General features: G+C 52.8%; 5 protein-coding genes across 5 annotated transcripts; 3 read left to right on the forward strand and 2 right to left on the reverse strand.

Annotated features, from left to right (window-relative positions):
• Positions 1-150: 150 nt before the first annotated feature.
• On the reverse strand, positions 151-4,130 carry K460DRAFT_282163 (phospholipid-translocating P-type ATPase-like protein; the record flags this gene model as incomplete). The annotated part of the gene is made up of 3 exons (XM_040928548.1): positions 151-1,205; positions 1,261-2,205; positions 2,252-4,130. 3 exons carry the CDS (start codon positions 4,128-4,130, stop codon positions 151-153), a joined length of 3,879 nt encoding a protein of 1,292 aa, XP_040787125.1.
• Positions 4,131-4,761: 631 nt separating this feature from the next.
• On the forward strand, positions 4,762-10,701 carry K460DRAFT_365509 (uncharacterized protein). The gene has a single exon (XM_040933194.1). It carries the CDS (start codon positions 4,970-4,972, stop codon positions 10,478-10,480), a length of 5,511 nt encoding a protein of 1,836 aa, XP_040787126.1. The 5' UTR covers positions 4,762-4,969; the 3' UTR covers positions 10,481-10,701.
• A 386-nt stretch (positions 10,702-11,087) lies between these two features.
• On the forward strand, positions 11,088-12,467 carry K460DRAFT_335402 (eukaryotic translation initiation factor-like protein 6). Its single transcript, XM_040930946.1, has 5 exons — positions 11,088-11,284; positions 11,347-11,418; positions 11,530-11,616; positions 11,690-12,114; positions 12,169-12,467. Exons 1-5 carry the CDS (start codon positions 11,250-11,252, stop codon positions 12,288-12,290), a joined length of 741 nt encoding a protein of 246 aa, XP_040787127.1. The 5' UTR covers positions 11,088-11,249; the 3' UTR covers positions 12,291-12,467.
• A 371-nt stretch (positions 12,468-12,838) lies between these two features.
• Positions 12,839-14,266, forward strand: K460DRAFT_283550 (uncharacterized protein; the record flags this gene model as incomplete). The annotated part of the gene is made up of 1 exon (XM_040928667.1): positions 12,839-14,266. The coding sequence occupies one exon, from the start codon at positions 12,839-12,841 to the stop codon at positions 14,264-14,266; it is 1,428 nt and encodes a 475-aa protein (XP_040787128.1).
• Positions 14,267-14,881: 615 nt separating this feature from the next.
• Positions 14,882-18,254, reverse strand: K460DRAFT_282349 (uncharacterized protein; the record flags this gene model as incomplete). Its single annotated transcript, XM_040928562.1, has 4 exons — positions 14,882-16,894; positions 16,943-17,050; positions 17,101-18,107; positions 18,191-18,254. The coding sequence occupies 4 exons, from the start codon at positions 18,252-18,254 to the stop codon at positions 14,882-14,884; spliced, it is 3,192 nt and encodes a 1,063-aa protein (XP_040787129.1).
• Positions 18,255-19,477: the final 1,223 nt, after the last annotated feature.

A 19,477-nucleotide genomic window follows, 5' to 3' on the forward strand; every position in this document is an offset into this window, starting at 1 on the left:
CCAGCACCCAAATATCTCTTCGAGCTATACCCGTGGGGAAAACTACACTCCACGTCATGGGAGAGCGCTCGTGCATAGCAAATAAAGAGGAACTGTAAATCAATACCACGCTATGCGATGACTCCAAAGTTCAAGATACTGGTCTTCTGCCTAGATGCCCTGCACCTTCCGATAACTCGGCGGTTTCAATGTCCTGCCGATGAGCTTCACTGCATACGGCGGCACCAAACTGACCGCCGCAACCACGGCAAACTTCCACCAAAACGCCAGACTGCTCACGTACGCCAACTCGAAATACCAGCCAAGGAGCGGTATACTGCCAAAGTAGAAGCCCGCGGTACTAAAAATACAGGCGGCTATGATCCAATGCCAAGTTGTGACCTCCATAGCCACCATGATAAGCTCGTTGACGATGAGAACTGAGAAGGATATTGAGACCATTTTCTTGAAAACGACGTCGTGGAGCGACGAGGAGCCAATGCCGACGAGCATTTGGCAGAGACCTTGGATCACGGAGCCTTGATAGACGGATACCGCAACCCAGATGAAGAAAGTCTTGTAACTCAAGCTTCGCCCCGTCTTGAGCTCGGCGTAGAGTTCCGGGTAGAGATTTGCAACCGACTCATCCACGTCGCGGTCCAAGACGAGGGAGAAGACGGGCATCATGGTGTAGATGGTAGCATAGCCAACGACTAGGAAGTCTTTGTAGAGGACGTTTGGCTCAAAGGATGAGCCGATGCTGTACACCGTTTGGCAAATTGAGAAAATAAGACCGCGGTGGATGACAAATTGCGACAACTTGGCAGATCGCTTGTACGAATTCCGCCCATGCCAAACAAGGAGCTTGGTTAGGTAGCAGAATTGCTCAATGGAGAAATCGGCTGCAAGACTTGCTTGTCGTCCCTCTTTGCCAACAATACCAACACCAACGTCGGCGGCCTGGATCATGGAGACATCGTTGCCGCCGTCGCCGATACAGCAAATACGCTTTTTGGTGTACTCGCGGATTAGGCGAGCAACGTCTGCTTTTTGGGTTGGTGAGCAGCGACATGCGACGACGGTGGGCAGTTGCACGGCGATGGAGACGAATTCTTGGCGGTAGTGTGTCAGCATGAGTGCGAGGGATTCGCCATCGATGAGGAGACAGGCGTCTGTTTTGCCGCGCAGAAAATCAAGGGAGGAGTGGGCGAGTTCTTTTCGCTTCACTACTTGGTGTCAGTATAATTACGAGAGTCTGAGAGGGTAGGCGATAAGGCTTACTCTTTGCGATGGTGTGGACATATTGACCTCGCGCAACTAGCTTCGAGCTAACAGCTACACATCGAGCTGTTTCAACCTTGTCGCCAGTCAACATCCAGATCTTGATTCCAGCGTTGCGAAGAAGCTCGAGTGATGGCTTTACGTCCTTCTGCAACTTGTCCTCGACACCAGTGACACCAAGCAGTTCCAGGTCATGCTCGAGATACTCCTTGACCACACTAGCTACGATAGTATCGCGATTGTTAAGCACCAGCGAGGCTTGGGCGTGTTTGATTGAAAACTCGTGGTACTTCTGCGCGGAGAGCTTCTTACGACCAACAACTAACGTTCGGAGGCCTTCTCGTGCCATGTTCGCGGTTTCCTCGTCCAACCAATCATTAGCGGCGACAATGGACGTCATGACAGTATCAGCACCCTTTTGGTAGAACCAAATCTCGCCCTCCTCATCAGAAGGCGATGACGATGGTCCAGAGTAGAACTTGACGACAATACCCATACGTTTTCCTTCAGAGGTGAAGGGAAACACATTCAATATGCGTACTTTCACTACCGTGTTGCCGCTGTCGCACGACCGAAGGGTCATAGACTCCCGATCGCGGGACAGGAGCTTGAGTCCAACAGCCTCAGTCCATTGTACAATAGCGATTTCGTCTGGAGACGATGCTTGATACGTGGTCACCATGTTTCCATTTTCTTCCTCGATGGTGGGTGTTACATTGTGACAGAGTGCTAGGGCTAGCACAACATCGCGAACCCTAGATCCAATTTCTCTTCGTGTACGCGTTGTGGAGGTGAGAGATGCCATGTAGGTGGATGATGGGGTGACAAGGGATGGAGCCTCGCCCGCGGGAGGCGTGAAGCATTGGCGAACATATGATGATACCTCATCCATAGCTTCGTTTGCGTAGGATACTGTACCGACATGGATCTTCTTCATTACCATTTCTAACCGATATTAGCCATGTACAACTCAGCCAGGGGAAAAACATACCGTTTTGAGTAAGAGTTCCCGTCTTATCACTCAACAGATACTCAATCCGACCTAGATCTTCTGGAATGGTGCTTGTCCGAACTACTGTTCCAGGTATACTCTTATCATGCTCAATGAACCACGCATAGACCGACTTGCCCAGGTCGAGATTGACACGCAGACCCACTGGGACGATTGAGGAGAATAGGATCAAGAATCGCATCATCGACACATACCATGGGCGGCCTTCAATCTCTCGGAACCGTGCGAGCGCCACAAGGATGAGTGATAGCGATAGCGTAAAGATGCATAGAAATTTGGTTAGAGAGTTGATCTCTAGTTCCAACAGGCCGGTTTTAGATCGCGAGGGAGATGTGGATAGGGCTTGGCGGGTTTGAGGGCCAGTGTATACGACAACAGCAAGGAGACTACCGCTTGAGGCGACCACTGTGTTTGCCCAAATAGTGTTGTCGATACTAAGAGGTGCCGACTGGTCTGGTTCTGCTAAAGACGGCTCACCTTGATCATGTGGATCGTATTGTCGTTGACTCTTTGGTAGCAGTTGGACGGTACCATAGAATTCGTTGACTTTTCTGTCCGGCTTGCCTGCGACGATACGAAGCCTGGTATACTCTCCAACATCCAAGTTCTGCGTGAGAGGCGAAGTCAGCCGCAACTTCCAGTCCGTTTCGCCGTCTAGTTGATCAGTCCGAATGAAGGCTTCGCCCGAGGAGCTAGTTGTTGCGGCACTATCCACCTTGGCTGCCTCTCCAGAACTGAGGAGCCCGTTCGTCTCTTCATCGATGAGCATGGGCGTGGAATCTGAGATTTCCGGTTTCGGGGCTGTAGGAGCAATGTGGTCGCTAGGATAGCTCTTTAGGAGCACCATGTCCGCAGGGACGCGCTGATCTTTGGCGAGCTTAACAACATCTCCCACCTTCAAGCTCTTGGAAGGCTTCACGACTTCCCAGTAGGTGCATGTGGCCAAACCTTTGGTTGATAGATGCTGCTCCTCGTCCTCGATGTCCGTCAGGCGGCCCCCGTCTCTTTTTTGTTTTCTCGACTTCTTTTTCCTCTGCGAGTTCTTTCCTGGCGCCACGCCATTTCCCATGCTGTTCTCCTCAAATTTCAGCACTGTATATCCCTCCGAGTTTGCCTCTGCATCTCTCCTGCGGCGCGCAATATCGTCTATGGCCTCCTTGCTCAAGGTGATCGTTAGAACGAAGCTTAGCGGCACTGTGTAAGTTGAGAGGTAGCCGAGGCGTAAGGCGGGTATTAACTGCGATAGTGCGACAAGCAGGAAATACATGTTGATGAAGAACGAGAACTCATTATACAAAGTGCGCGGAAGGAAGCTCCAGGGGGTATATTTGGCATTAGAAACGGCATTTTTGGGAAATCGTGAGGTTTGAAGCTGGCCGACAGAGATGGTGCGCTGTGTGGTAGGATCGTGCTCTTCCTCCGCATCTGACTCCCCAGTCTCAGCAGCTAGCTGTATGCCTGCATTGTCGGAAAGAAAGCTCGGGAGGCGAATATTTGCTCCTAACCGCGATAATGCACTCGGCTGGCGCTGGCGTCTTGGTCGGGCCATGTGAGGGGATAACAAGGGCGCATCGTCATCTCCAGACTGGCCGTAGCTGCCAGCAGAGTCTCTCTTTTGCCCATTGTCTTGATCATCGTCTAGCAGTCCTCGCAAGTCTTCCTCCTCTGGTTCTGCCTTGGCTCTGTTCCTTCGTAACCTTCCCACTCTCAGATTCCTCAGCGGTATCCTTGCACCGAGTTGTTGATAGGGTCTCGTCTGTTCTTGCGAGGCAATAGGGTCGAGCTCGTCGAGGTCCAGCTCAAGATCCGAGTCGTCGTCCGGCGCATTCGGTTGGTGGTATTGATGGGGGGCAGCCATGGCTCGAGTGAGAGAGGGAGAGAGAGAGCGGGAGAAGCGCCGAGGGGCTGCGGAGGGGCTGCGGACAACTCCTGGCTATGACTACTTCATAGGTGGCCAAATCAGACGTGATTCTGGCTATGGAGGTTGCCTTCGGGAGTCCGCGGCGACTCGGGGGTGCTGGAGGGGAGAGCTCTAGGTGGCCAGGTATCCTGTCTGGGCGCGTGCTGAGCTTGTCGATGACGGTGACGGCTCAGGTACTTGGTAGGAAGTTATCGATGTAGATGGCGAGAAGTGTTTCTTTGTGCTTTGCAAGTACAGATCAGAGTGCCAGGCGTCTTCATCAAGGCTGCGCGTCACTCGAGTTAGGATGATGTGGCGTCGTGGCTGACCCGACAGGGTTGCCGGTCGGCGGTTTCAATCTCCCATGGCCAGAACAGCTGTCCATAACTCCAAACCACTCCGCATTTATTGCACCGCCATGCACACACCGATAGCGCGTTGCCTTCTTGATTTTTGAATCTCTCTTTCCCCCGCGAAAGAGCCTTGACTTGTGCGACGTCCAGCGCAGGCCATTCTGCTTCTCTGTAGAGGTACGTCTCTCGAGGGAGCTATTGGAAAGGGATGACGGCTACTCCTATCCACCATTCACTTCTGAAGCTCCATCACGGCTCTCCTTTGCGGGCACCCCGTCTGCAATTTGCCAGCCAACGCTCTTGTCTTCAGCACCTGTCTGACATGCACGGTGGGTGAGCATGTCGGATCACCGAGGCTCATTATAATCGCTGCATGCCCAATTCAGTGCTGATCGCGCGCCTAGTACTTATAGATACCCTTTTTATGACCTTTTAATTGCCATAATGGATAACGAAGACGGACCCAACTTCTCATACGCGTATGGCGGTGCTCCTGCGACTACGGCAGCCGCCTCATGGAATCCCGCATTGCGCCACGAAAAGGAGGGGGGCCCACCAGCCCGCGCACAGCCCCCCGCAAAGGCACCTGAATCATCGGAGGACGAAGATGACGAAGATGACGATGAGGAAGACGAGGAAGACGATGAGGACGATGAGGACGAGGACGAAGAGGACGAAGATGAGGATGACGAGGACGAAGACGAGGAAGAGAGCGAAGAAGAAGAGTCCCAGCCATCATCTGCAGTACCCGCGGCACCCACACCTACAAAAGGGGGCACATATTTCGAAGGACACAAAGCTGGCAGCAATTCACTTGCTCGCATCGATACTGCCAAAGATCCGCAAAGCGCACAAGGACCTGTACCAGCCCAAACAGGTACACGCGGAGTTGGCGGTACCAATGAAGACGCTTTGGCAAGCGCTACCCAGGCGCTCAATATCAAGGATCAGACAGAACCACAAGCGAAACCCGAGTCGAGTGAAGACGAATCTGACGAGGCGAGCGACGAGGAAAGTTCGGAAGACGAGGAAGAGGCGGAGGCAGCATCTGAGGAGCGGCCCGCGGAGAACTATGAACATCAAGGGGAGACAACAGCTCTGGAAGAGGCTATGGGCGAGAGCGTCAAGGTGCCCTTGGTAGCTGATACCGAGGCCGCGACCCATGATTGGGGACCTTCGGATGAGAACTTTGTTCTCGGTGGCCAGTCACAAGAAACGCCACTGGAGACACCTAATGCTGACGCTGGCGGAACAACTGTTGGAGACAATGTCATTGGAAACACCAATGTTGGCGGACATGTCGGGGACGATATCGACTGGGGCAATGGAGAGCAACAAGAAGACTTCTTCGGAGGCATCGCAAGCCAGACACCCGAATCTGCACAGCCTACAGGTGAGAGTCCGGGGGCGCATGCGGTGGTTTCAGAAACTCCGTCTATCACGAAGAACGAATGGGATCTTGACCTTGATCTGGACGATGAATTCTTGCCCGATGCAGAAGATGCCCCAGTCTTCGAATTGAGCGACGATGACGGCTTTCTGGAGGAGGAGTCTGCCCCTCCTGTGCAGCAGATACAGCCCACTTCAGGATCAACATCTGCGGGTCTTTATGCACCTCAGACTGCGCAAGGCGCGCCTGCATTTACACCGGCTACGAATCAATATACCCCTCAAAACCCGCAGTTGGCCAATCTGCCTCAGGATACTCTACAGCGGCCGGCAGCTACCCCGATCTATAACGGCTTTGGTCAAAACTTGTCGTATCAACAACAACAGTCGAGTCGACCTGCCATGCCAAGCTCGGCACAGAGCTTTGCGGACAAGTCTAAAGGCGGATATCATTCACCCTACGATCTTCCCGACGATATTGTAACAACACGAAAGCGCACAGCCCCTCGAGCGTCAATCCCAGCTGTACAACCAACCCTGCCTCCGCCACGGAGTAGCAGCATCTCCTCGAATGCTGGGCCTCCACGCCCCATCCCAATGTCGAGCATGTCAACAACGAGTTTGTCCCCGCCGTCTTCGGGACATTCCATGCAGGCGCAGATGACAGGACTAACACCAAATGTCCCATCGAAACCCGCACCGCTAACGAAGACAAGTTCGAGCGACTTCTTTGCTGAATTACCAGTGACCTCGAAGCCGAGGCCTTCCGGCCGCTACTCTCCCCAGCCGAACGCACCCACTCACCTATCAGGCTTGCATGCTCCTCCACAATTTCCCCTTAAAGAGCGCACAGCATCCTGGTCGTCTCTCAGGAACGAGATTCTTCCCGATTCTACCACCGGTCCGCCCCCGCTTAGACAGCCAGAGCAACTGCCTATGTTTCCCAATCAGCCATCTGTACCCACACGAACAAATAGTCTCCCTGTGCCTCAGCCTGCACCGTTACCTCCTTCAAACAGATACTCTCCTGCGCCACCGCCTTCCGCCCCATCTGCTGATGCACGATATTCTCCTGCGCCACCAAGCGCTCCAACAGCGAATGCGAGATATTCGCCAGCACCTCCATCGGGTTCTCCAGGACAGACACATACTCGCTATGCGTCTGAACCGCCTGCTACGCTGAACCGGACACCCTCTCAACCATTTGCACCTCGTACTTCAAGTCCCCTAGCGTTTCACAGCGTTCCACTTCAGCAAGAACCGCCTCCGGGTCACTATATCTCCCAGTCGGTCGATGGCGTGCTTCGTCCCCCGTTCAGAAGTCCATTAGAGGGTGTCAGCGAAACCGAGGAACAGGGGACAAATTTGAGCTCAAGGCCGCCTACGGCTGGGAGATCCGAAACTCCGCCTCTACGAAGTTCTCCATCATCGATGGTTGGCTCACCAAGAAAGATGGGATCTTACACCCCGCAGTATCACCCGTCAAATGCGGTACCGCCTCCGCGATCTCAGTCACAATCTCCATCAGCGATCATGAAACAGCCTGTGCGAAGCCTCTCAACCAATGAGCAGCTTGGATCTGCCTACGGTATCATGTCGCCTCCATCAGCTTATTACGGTGTACAAGCCAGTGCCTCTAGCCCAGCGAATAGGATTCCTCACCGGCGACAAGCGTCACTCAACTACCAAGCTATTGTCCCAGAAGATGAGCGTGCAGCAGATCCACTTCAGCGATGGCAAGGTTATCCAATCTTCACATGGGGCATAGGTGGCACTATGGTGACTAGTTTTCCGAAGCAGATCCCTCGATATGGTGGTGGTGCTTCAGCGCCAATGATGAAGTGCAGCCCTGGCGAGATCCGTATCCAAAACGTCAAACAAGCTTTCCCTCTGCCAGAAGACATTGTCACGTTCCCGGGTCCACTCAAGACTAAAAGCAAAAAGAAGGACGTGACCGCATGGCTAGGCCGCAAGATTGACGCTCTGGAAATCCAAGCAAAGGAACCTGGGTTGGAGCATTTGATGGCTCAGGATGACCTTAAGCGTCTTGAAGATAGGACACTTCTCTGGAAGCTTTTGCAGATCTTAGTAGAGCACGACGGCAAACTTGAAGAGGATGCTGCCGGGGTTGCGGTTCGGAAGCTACTGGCACCCGATGGCACAAACGCATCAGATGCAGACAACTCGTTCTCCACTGCAGCAGACATTGTTGGACGGTCAAGGTCTAATACGTCGAATTTCCACGCTGAACCTGTCGATCCGCGAGCTGTCGAGGACCTACAGAGCATGCTCACGAAAGGCGATCGAGAGAAAGCAGTTTGGCATGCTGTCGACCAGCGACTTTGGGGCCACGCTATGCTTCTATCTTCCACCTTAAGCAAGGATATCTGGAAGCAAGTCGTACAGGAGTTTGTGCGCAAGGAAGTCAAGAAGGTTGGACGCAATAATCAAGCGTTGGCAGTGCTGTACGAAGTCTTTGCAGGTAACCATGAGGATTGTATTGATGAGCTCGTTCCAGTATCAGCTCGCGCTGGCTTCCAGATGGTAAGCGCCGATGGTGTTGGAGCAACCCAAGACGCTCTGCAAGGCTTAGACAAGTGGCGCGAGACAGTTGCCTTGATCTTGAGCAATCGTAGTGAAGGCGACGTGTCGGCATTGCTATCGCTCGGAAGGCTCCTATCGCAGTACGGCCGAGTTGAAGCTGCGCACACCTGCTTCATATTTGCTCGCTCCGTGCTACTCGTAAGCGGAGTCGACGACTCTCAAGCCGACCTTGTTCTTATTAGTGCCGACCATCGCAAAAACCCGTTGGAGCTTGGCATCGACCTTGAACCGATCTTGCTGACTGAGATTTACGAGTTTGCATTGTCGCTCTCTACGCCAGGCACCTCACATGTCATTCCTCACCTTCAAAATTATAAGCTTACGCATGCGTATCAGCTGGCTGAATACGGACACCGGACAGAGGCACAGGCATATTGCCATGCCATCGCAGCGGTTATGAAAAGCACCACCAGACCCTCGCCTTACTACAACGCAAGCTTCCTTGCTAGCTTAGACGATCTAACCAGTCGCCTCTCGCAGTCCCCCAAGGATGGTTCATCATGGATCTCGAAGCCCAGCATGGACAAAGTCAGCAGCTCGCTGCTGTCGAAGTTCAATAGCTTCATCGCAGGAGACGATGACGATGCAGCTTCAAAACCGTCTGCAAACGGGGAGGTTGGACCTTTCGCTAATATCGCTGGCAACAGTCCGTCCCTTACGCCCTCACAGTCAAGCACGGATCTTTTTGGCACGTACCCTGCTTATGGCGCACCGGTTCAACCGCCTGCTTCTGCAAACTCAAGATATGCCCCGTCGAACGTATACTCACCGAGGACATCATCGGAGCAGCAACGGCCACGCTACGAGCCTCAAGGTCGGCCTTCTCTAGACTCTGCCGATGGCTCGGCCATGCGGGCCGTGTCTGAGAGCTACATGCCTATGACCCCAACCACAGGGCTATATAGCCCGTCACAAGCTCAATTTAGCCCGTCACAAACTCAGTTGAGCCCGCCGAGACAGATCAAATCGCAGTCATATTCTCCACTTCGAGCAGAGCAAACCGCCTCTCAGCCTTCTCATCGCAGCCCTTACTTACCAACCCCACCTGTGGAAGAGTCAAGTTCTGCTCCAACGTTCGGCGGTTATCAGCCTCCTCAAGCGAGCTTCGACGAGCCGCCACCGCTTGCAAATAATGAGCAGTCATACGGAGGATATGAAGCACCATCAAGCACTTTTGACACTCCATCATACCAGCCGTACAATCCCGATGAGGAGGACAAACAAGAAGATCAACCTCGAAAGAAGTCATTCATGGATGATGACGATGATGATGACCTCGCTACCCGCGCTGCGGCCCTCAAAATCAGCGGCGGTGGCAAATCAGAATCAGACAAAAAGGCCGACGAAGCTTTCCGTAAGGCCGCCGAAGCAGATGCAGAGCGTGACAAAGACACAAAGAAAGCTGGTTGGTTCGGCGGCTGGTTCAAGAAAGACCAAAATGCTGCTCCGGGGCCTATCCGGGCGAAGCTAGGAGAGGAAAACAGCTTTGTGTATGATCCTGAGCTAAAGAAGTGGGTCAATAAGAAGGGAGGAAGTACAGATACCGGGAAATCTGCTGCTACGCCGCCACCACCACGAGGCGGGCCACCTGCTGGGAGGAGCACGAGTGGAGGTGTGGCGCCGCCCATGGGGCCCCCTCAGGGAGGACTGGTGAGACCACCGACGAGTAATCCTGGGCCTCAAAGAAGTTCGTCGATGCCACCGCCTATGGCTATCCCGGGATCACGAGCCTCAACACCTGGCATTCCAACAGAAATTCCGTCCGACAATGAGGGCCCCAAGGCACCCACGCTAGCGCGACCTTCATTTGGTGCTGCGTCTGGGCCGCCAAGTAGACCGGGGACGGGTATGAGCACTGCGAGTAGTATTGATGATTTGCTGGGTGCGCCTCAGGCGAGGAAGGGGCCGGCGGGTGCAAAGAGAAAGAAGAGTTCACGGTATATCGATGTTATGGCGAAGTAAGGCTGAACTTCGCCGCTGGAGGAAGTTGTTGTGCATGGCAATGGCGTTTATATGGGTGGTGGTGGCCTGCAAAAGAAACAGTTTACGCGGCTGTCCTAGAATTAGATACGCATAAGCGAGTGTTGACGCTCATGATCTTGTGTAATACAAGTTCTGGTTTTAATTATCATCATATTTTACTTTATCAACATGTCTCTGGAGGTTAGCTATTCTTTCTAGACGAAGTAATTTCATCGTCATCTTCATCTTCATATTTTCTGTCCCTGTTTTTCCATTTCTCATCCTTCACGTAAATCAAAAGCTTGATCGTCTGATTTGCTAAGCCAACATAGGCCTTGCGCGAAGGCGGGGAATAAGAGCATGGCTTGTGAAGGGGGGATAAGTCCACCCTGGCGCAACGACTAGTCGTTTCCTGATAGCAAGTGAGTAGATTCACAGCCTCAGCTTTGTGACTCGTCTTACGAACAGTCATAGAAGTGAAGAAACTGGCGTACCACAGCCGTGGCGAAGCAACACCAACGCATCTCGTACACCTCTTCACTCAGGATGAGTCGAACTCACTGCCAAGAGGCTAGGTCGAATTGGGGTTGGAGGGGTGATGATGTCGCTTTGTACAAAATAGTCCCCGCTGCTCACAGTTTTCTGCAACAGCGACTACTACGACTAGCCTCTACCGCACGCGACTACTGTCTCATACCTGACTTACTTTTTCGCCCACTTCTAAACAACCAACCTTCGAATCACTACAAAAGCCGAGAAATCTACCACTATGGCTGTACGCGCTCAATTCGAGAACTCGAACGAGTAGGTGGACCGCACATGCCGAAGGAGTGCCATAGGTGAACAGTTACTAACTAGTGCCGCAGAGTTGGTGTCTTTTCCACCCTTACGAATGCGTATGCAATTGTCGCAGTCGGAGCTTCAGAGAACTTCTACAGGTGCGAACCCCTCTTGGCGCAGGCGCCACTCTCCCCGACCGCTTCATGGCGGCTTTTGCAAATGCGCGCGCGAGATGTAGATTTGAGGCAGTACTGACGGCCGCGTAACAGTGTCTTCGAAGCTGAACTCCAGGACGTCATACCAATCTGCCATGCTACCATCGCAGGCACTAGGATAGTCGGCAGACTTACTGCTGGGTAGGTTTTCACCGCCCTGAGGCCTCTTCGCGCAAAGCGCAATAGCGATTTGAAGCTAATCGAGAAAACATAGCAACAAGAGAGGGCTCCTCGTTCCGACCACCACTACAGACCAAGAACTTCAGCACCTACGAAATTCGATACCAGACAGCGTCAAGATTCAGCGGATAGAAGAGCGACTCTCAGCCCTCGGCAACGTAATATGTTGCAACGACCATGTCGCCCTCGTACATCCGGACATTGAGCGAGAAACGGAGGAGATAATAGCAGATGTGCTCGGTGTTGAGGTGTTCAGGCAAACCATCGCCGACAACGTGCTTACGGGCTCGTATATGGCGCTGAGCAATCAGGGCGGAATCGTGCATCCAAAGACGTCTATTCAAGATCAGGATGAGTTGTCGAGTTTGCTACAGGTACCGCTCGTGGCTGGTAGTGTGAATCGCGGAAGTGCAGTTGTGGGTGCGGGCATGGTTGTCAATGACTGGATGGCTGTCACTGGTAGGTCAAAACGTACACCTACATATAAAGACTAGTTAGCTAACACAAACGCAGGTCTTGATACAACAGCCACAGAACTTTCGGTCGTCGAGTCTGTCTTTAGGCTAGGCGAGGGCAATGGTCCCAGCAACATCAACACCACGCACAAGGACGCCATGGTCGAATCTTTCTACTAAACCATATCTTTAGCACGTCGGCCATGGCCTCTCTCCACTATATTTAATTAGTAGTGGACTAGGAGCATTCGGCGCACGGCGTCTGGAAAACAAGAGCAAGAAAATAGAGACTTGTCTTAGCCCTTTACTCTTCTACTGTAATAAATGAATGATACCATGATGATCGCCACTCTGCTGAATTTGTCTTGTTGAACTCGCCTCGTGTAAGCTAAGTTATTCTCCCGATCGTACGTCCATCCATTGTGTCAAGCTGCCCGTGTGACTTGTAGCGGCTCTTGACGTGTGCAGCATTTCTCATATCGATTGGGCTAAAGGCGGTGAGCACGATCTATGGATCTGCCGGAACTAGGCAACACCGTCCAGGAAAGTCACCTTGCGCCAGCAGTCAACCACAGGCCGTCTCGAACGCAAATCTAATGTCGACGCGACTATATCACCCTCGAAGGGTTTCTTAACCTAACGCTTTTCTTGAAGCTGCCCTCTTTCGTACTACGGAAATCCTACACATCATTCGACAACGCCTCAACCCCACACCTCACCAGCCCGCTATGAGTACTATCAACTCTACGGCGCTCACCAAGCGCAGCGCCTCGAGTGCGCTTATGCCTCCGCCTCCCGCGCCAAAGCGAATAAAACGCCCATCTGTAGTACTCGACGAAGATACGTACACTTCGGCCGTGTCGCACATCATACGCCGCGACTTCTTCCCCGGTCTTGCCGAAGCAGACGCACAGCGCGAATACCTCAACGCTGTAGAAAGCAAGGATAGGTCATGGATACGGGATGCTGGGAAGAAACTCACGGTCGTCATGACGCCTGTACCGCACGGGCGTAGGAAGGTTGCAGATCGAACGAGGTTTGACAGAGCAGGGGGAAATGGGGAGAAAACGCCAAGTGTGTGGGGAGCAGATACACCGGTAACAGTAGCTGAGACTGAAGCTGGGGAAGAGGAAGAGGGCCTGGGAAAGTTGGACAACATAGATCTGGACTTGAGCCTCGGCGCCTTCCAGGCAAAGTACACTAGCGAAGATCAAGAGAGCTTCAGCCAGATTGTCGACAAGCAGAACAAGGCAAGATTTGAAAAGAACACATGGCTACGAGAGGGAAATATGTATGCAAGCAAACAGCGCATAGCACAGCAAAAGGTTATCGAAGCAAGGGCTGCACGTTCAGAATCGCAGCAGTTAGTGCTGAATACACGACCAAGCCAGAACCTCGACGATCGACCCGCAGCGCCCAATTCGAATAAGCACACTGCTTTCAACAGACTCATGTTTGGTCCAGACTCCGTGGAGCAGTGGGCACCTACACGCGCTCAAGAAGCTGAGAAAGCCTCGCTCGCGCCCCCGAAACAGGTACTATACAACAACACGCGTCTCCCAGCCGCAGACTCGGAACTAGTGCGCCCGCCTAGCCCGACACTCTCAGCAGTCCGCGATGCCGTCGCAGGTCGTCCAAGGTTAAACCCCAGTGAAGGCGGATACACAGGCAGTGAGACACCTCGAGTAAAAGGCTACGCGTTTGTCGATGCCAACCCTCCAGAGCCAGAAGACGACGACGACGCACCCACCGATCTTCTACAACGATTCGGCGTGGATAGTGCGAGTAAGGTGACGCCATTTACCATCAACGAGTCCTCTGCTAGAGAGAAGATGCATCACAAGATGGTCGAGCAGATTGGTGCCAAACGCTCCCATCCTCACTCCAATGCTGTTGGCAAGCCCCTTGGTTCGGGCCTGGGTATATTTACGTCAGAGACGCCGCGTTTCTTATCAGCGCCCACGCCGGCTGGCCGGCTCCAGGGTGGACAGACGCCAGGCAGGAAGGTCAATGGTGACTTGACGCCAGCGGCACAACGGTTGTTTGAGAGAATGGGAGGTGGAACCCCCAAGCGAGTGGGCAAGAGAGGGTTTGGCGGGACTCGATTAGGAAGCGAATGGACGCCTACGTCGAGCAAGGCGATGAGGAAGGCTTGATTTGGTTGATTAAGGGGCCCTGCGCGAAGTGCTCGAGCAGGCGAACATATTCCGAATGAGTCAAATGACAATTCTTATCATTAGATTTTAAACTTCACCTTGGTATCCAAGCAGGTGTACTGCAAGCATGTATAGAAATTGATTGATTAGGTTGAAAAACGTATTGTATTATACAAATGCAAAGCTGAGCTATAGGAGACCCAGTCATCCGACCCGTACGTGGTATCGAAAGCAAGAACATAAACTACCAAAGGGGAAAATAGCAATAAGTGATCAAATAGCCCAAAGGCTGTACAGTAAGCAAGTAACCCCGTGAGGCATCATCCACGCTATGCAAACGCCAATGCTCAAAATGTACAAGGAACACCACCTAACCACCGGCGGTCCCTTTGTTACGCATCCGATGCGATGCACCCGTCCGTCACTCCAATGATGTACAAAACACAAAACAAGCAGAAAGGGACTACGGAAACGATGGGCAAGAGGGACCGCATATAGAGTACAGTACAGTAAGTAAAGAAAGAAAGCTGGACGTATTAGCTCCAGCATAACACCAACTCGAAAAGATGGCAGTTGTGCGAGTCGCCAAACGGTCTCGCAACAACAGGACAAGGGTTAACCCCCTCTCCGCCCAGGACCTTGATAACTCCTAAACTGAGTACCAGGTGCATGGTAGCTTCTATACTGTCTTCGCGGTCGAGTCTGAGGTTCGGGTGGCCGTTCAGGACCTTCTCGCTGCTCGTAGTGCGGCCCTGGAGGTGGCTGAGCGTGTGATGGGGAGAAAGCTGGGGGTTGCGCAGGTTGGCCAGCGTACGTCATTGGTGGTCCAGACTGCGGGGGCGGCGGCGCCATATTTGCTGGAAGAATAGGTTGGCCACCGTACTGGTGTATCTTTAAAGGTGGGTAAGGTGGCATACTTGATTGTGGAGGAGGTGGTGCTTGGAAAGAGCCTGGAGGTGGAATGTAGCCACCCTGATAAGCTGGTGTACCACCACCACCGTAGGGGGTACTGTACTGCGGTGGCGGAGGGCCGAGAGGTGCATGGGAGCCTGCTGGGTAGCTCGATGATGGCGGTGGATACGATTGCCTAGGTGGGGCAGGATCGTAATGCGCAAAGCGAAAATTGATGGGTCCAGAAGGAGGGGGTCCAGGCGGCTTGGGTGGGAGTGGCAGTGACCCCGATTGTGCGTACGGGCTTTGATGCGTAGGTGGAGTCGGGGCTGGATTGTTGTGCTCCCCTTGGTAGGGTTGGGGGGCATTCTCTTGATATGGAGAGGCTGTTGGTTGCTGAGGTGCTTGCGACCCGCTCATGCGCCTATCATGTTCCCATCGCGGAGCCCCTTGATCCAGGGATCCACGACGAGCGGCCTCCGGATACGCTGGGGTAGTGCTAGGAGATGCACTATACAACCCGGCAGATGGTCTGTTTGGATCGTATCCGGTTGTATCCTTTCGTTGCTGAGTACCAGGTATAGAGCTCAAATAACGGCCATACTCTGGGCGCTGGTAATAGTCGGGTTGAGAGCGGTCTGGAGGTTCTCTACCATGCTCACGTGCTTTTCTATCCAACAGTTCCCTAAGTTTCCGTAGAGGATCTCGCCGACGCAGCGCATCCTCAGATTCAGTTGAGGGACCAATACTCGACCTTGGCCAAGATCGAGTGTTTGGTGGTGGTGGTGGTGATGGCGGAGGATTACTAGGTGCTTGCGATGGTTCGCCGAGGGCGTCCATTAGTGCTTGGTCAACAGGTGGCTCTTGTCTGTCAACCATAGCATCCAGCCGATGGGCGCCGCTTTGGGACGGCGTGTTGTGCTGATTGACAGCTTCTCGCCTCGATGGAGTAGAAGGCTCCTGCGCCGCGGGTTGAGACTCTCTCAATCTTGAAACAGGTACCTCTTGATCGTCATTCAGAATATCCATAATTCTGTGCGTGGACACCCGCACTGGAGCCACGTTCTTCGGAGCTTCGGCCTCTTTTGTAGAGTTGATCCCGTTAGATTCTGTGAGAGGTATTTCCTGGGTACCGCCGACAGCTGGTTGAGACGCCGTGATGGGGCTGCTACGAGCAACTTGAAATGGCATAATCGATGAGCTTTCTGGCGGAGGCAATACCGGCGACATTTGTCTACCAAGCTCTTGCTTGATGACAGGTGTAATGTCTCGTCCAGGCAGATGTTGGCTCTGGTAGTTGTGGTCTTGCTGTCCCAGCATGCGATTTGTACGGGGTTGTAGTGCAGACATGTCTGCAAGGGCCATGAGGAAGGAGGCATGCTCATTCGGAATGATCTGGATTGTTGGTGGTTCTGGTCGAGGCGGCGACGGCGTCCTCTCGACCTCGAGCGCAGCATCAACAAGGCTACCGATGTTGTGATGTGCAATAGCTTCCGCACGGTTTGGTCCAGTGAAATTGGCAAAGCCACCCGAGGCTTCTTCGATCGAGTCGTCTGCATCATCGTCTTTCTCAACGAAAGCAGCCCTTGCTTGATCGAATCGTCTTCTTCTGGAATCGTTCTCGAGTTCCTTGACGGCCTCAACGTAAGCTCTACTACGAGAAGCGAATTTCGAGCCAACGCGATCATCCACATCATGATTTAACTCATCGCCATAAGTAGGAGGAATGACATTGTCCTAAAGATGGTTAGTGTGGAACGTTCAATGATAATTAATGGGTCCTACCTCATCATCTGTAGCATCTGCTTCGCGTGCTTTTCTCTCTCGCTCAATCTGCTTCATACGGAAGTAACATTGCAGCAAGAAATCATCTTGCAATTCTTGGAATCGATTCTACTTCTGGTAAGCCCGGGATATGAGTGACAATGGGGGATAGGACATACAATATACTGCTCCCTTTGAATACGTTCTTCAGCAACGCGCACTCGATCCAATTGTTCAAGTCTATAGGTGCGCATCGCGTTGACCTCATCAAGGCGACTGTCGCGACGCTGGTCCAATGCGGCCATGAGTGGTTTGTACTCTGGACATTGTGCATGGTAGTTTGAACTTGCCTCCAAGTTGTTGGTAGTGCGATTTGACAATTCTTCCAGTAAAGTTTTTTGAACTTTTGCAAGACTGCGATAGCTCATCTTGAGATTGAGTTGTCGGCGCAGATCCGTCTCAATGTTGATGTCCGGATGTGGTTGGCGTCGACGGCCGGGCAGTCGCCTGCCGGACTTTGCAGGGGCGTCGCCATTGGTTGGCAGCACGTTTTGAAGGCTTTGACTGCCATCGACATCTGGAATCTGTTCAGGGGAATTGGGGGCGGTGCTAGCATCAGTCAATTCTGGAGGCTGGTCGGCGGTGTCCGGGGGGATTTCTGTTGTTTTGCGCCTTTTCTTGCGCGGTTGTTGTTCGGAGATGTCGCTTTGGGTACGGGTTAAAAGACCGTTTTGGCGAGGCCCGGATGTTTTGCTCGACTGCGTGGAGTCGTCTGATGCGCGCCTCTTCCTTCCGGCAGTCTTTGGCGCCGTCAAAGTAGCACCAGGTGCGGGTCTCTGCAGCTCTGGGGTTTGCGTTCCATTCATGGGAGTGTTGTTGTCGAACGAGCCGTTAGATATTTGCGGCGAACCAGAATCGGTCGATGTTCGGCTGCGCTTGGCTGGCCGCTCATCCTCAAGGTCGGAAGGCGCATTCTCGTACTGCGCAATGTCATCCAAAGAGCTGCGACGACTGCCCGAGCTTGCGCTAGATGGACCAGCGGGGCTCGTAAGGTTAGACGTCGTCTTTGCACCGCGGCGTGTTGTCATTTGGAATGGTACTGAAGGTGTCAAGCGCGACATCTTCGATCCTTGAAGACTATGCGAAGCCCTTCGCTTATTAGAGACGGCGCTAACTCTGTTCCCGGCTGTGCCAAGCAAACAACATATTAGCATAATCTGGAGGCAAAAGACAGCGTGTGAGCTGAGGTCCAAGGAGAGGTAGACGTACGTGGTGTCTTGAGAGGCAGGATAGATACCGTCTTGGCCGCTTTATTCTTGCGCTTGGGTGGCATTGTTATTGATGGGTAGAATCTATACTGTGAAAAGGATCAGGCGTTAGCTCAGGGTTGGCCTTTTGAGAATGCAGCACAAGACATGGCGGCTGGTAGACGCAGGCAGGGCAATGATGCTTACACGTGAGTGTTGCCTTGTATGCGGGCTACTTGTAGTGTTGTATTCCGAGAAGTGATTCGCAGGTAGCGGAAGCTATAAGCACGGGGGTGTCAGCTGGTGGACGCAAGTGTATCAGGAGCAAGAATTGCTTGAACGGGTACCTCGCTTCTCATGCTGATTGATATTTGTAGTAGAAAGGGCTTGTAGGGTGAACCTCGGACCATGGATGATGATTGTGAAGCTTGCTGACTTACAGTGACCAGTGTCTGTAGGGTAGTACAATGACTTGCTCGACAACGTGACGCAAAACCAAAGTCACCGGTTTATATAATCATCGCTCGCCCTGTAGTCAAGATACAAGAGTCGAATGGACCGCAGGAGCGATATGCTCGCTGGATCCGAAGTGGTAGTCCTTCGCAATAGGGCAACCAACCCTGCACAAGAAATGCTCCGCGTGGCACGGATGGGTAGAGGCGATGCTGTGCCTAGGCGACAACAGATGTGAAGATCCGAAGAGGATAAAGGAGAGGCACTCGAAGAGCAAGTCTCGAGAATTGTAGAAGGTGTGGCAAGTCGTGTTGGCCGGGCGCAAATGGATGAAGCTATGCTGAGATCCTCTCAGCCTGTTGGCGCTAATTCCCGATCTGACTAGTCGGCAGGATCGACCTTGTCATTGGCTACGAACAACCCTGGAAACAGCGCTCACTTCCACCACACAGTTGCAGAGAATAAGACTCAATAGATGGTCGAGCGTTTGAAATAGTATTGTCAGCGAACTCTGGGATCTTGCATTCATGTAAACTGCAGTGACTGCACGAGCGCCGTTTGTTTCCAAGGCGTCGTTGATCTGTGCCCTGGGCCTCGCAGAAGCATTACTACCCCAATTTGCGCATCATCCGATCGGCACTGCCATCCATAAGCAGCCCGTGAGACATTGAAGCATCATGGTTCTCCTCATTCTGCCCTCTCTCCTCCTTTCAAAGCAAGAAGGTCCTTCTTAGCATTTCGCTACAGCTTCTTGAAGACCTTCTAGTTGCTTCATTCAAGTTTCAAGTCGCACGTCATTAGCCGTAACGCTAGGTGGGACGATCCTCCGACACGAATATACCCCTTTCGTACGAGC

Source organism: Cucurbitaria berberidis (genome assembly GCF_010015615.1).
Source record: "Cucurbitaria berberidis CBS 394.84 unplaced genomic scaffold K460scaffold_3, whole genome shotgun sequence".
Classification (NCBI taxonomy): domain Eukaryota; kingdom Fungi; phylum Ascomycota; class Dothideomycetes; order Pleosporales; family Cucurbitariaceae; genus Cucurbitaria; species Cucurbitaria berberidis.

Excerpts from the sequence above, each read along its gene's own strand:
- K460DRAFT_335402 (XM_040930946.1), top strand. The coding sequence starts at position 11,250 with ATGGCTGTACGCGCTCAATTCGAGAACTCGAACGA. Across the intron at positions 11,285-11,346 it reads CAATTCGAGAACTCGAACGA|AGTTGGTGTCTTTTCCACCC; the intron begins GTAGGTGGACCG and ends CTAGTGCCGCAG. Across the intron at positions 11,617-11,689 it reads GTCGGCAGACTTACTGCTGG|CAACAAGAGAGGGCTCCTCG; the intron begins GTAGGTTTTCAC and ends GAGAAAACATAG.
- K460DRAFT_365509 (XM_040933194.1), top strand. The coding sequence starts at position 4,970 with ATGGATAACGAAGACGGACCCAACTTCTCATACGCGTATGGCGGTGCT.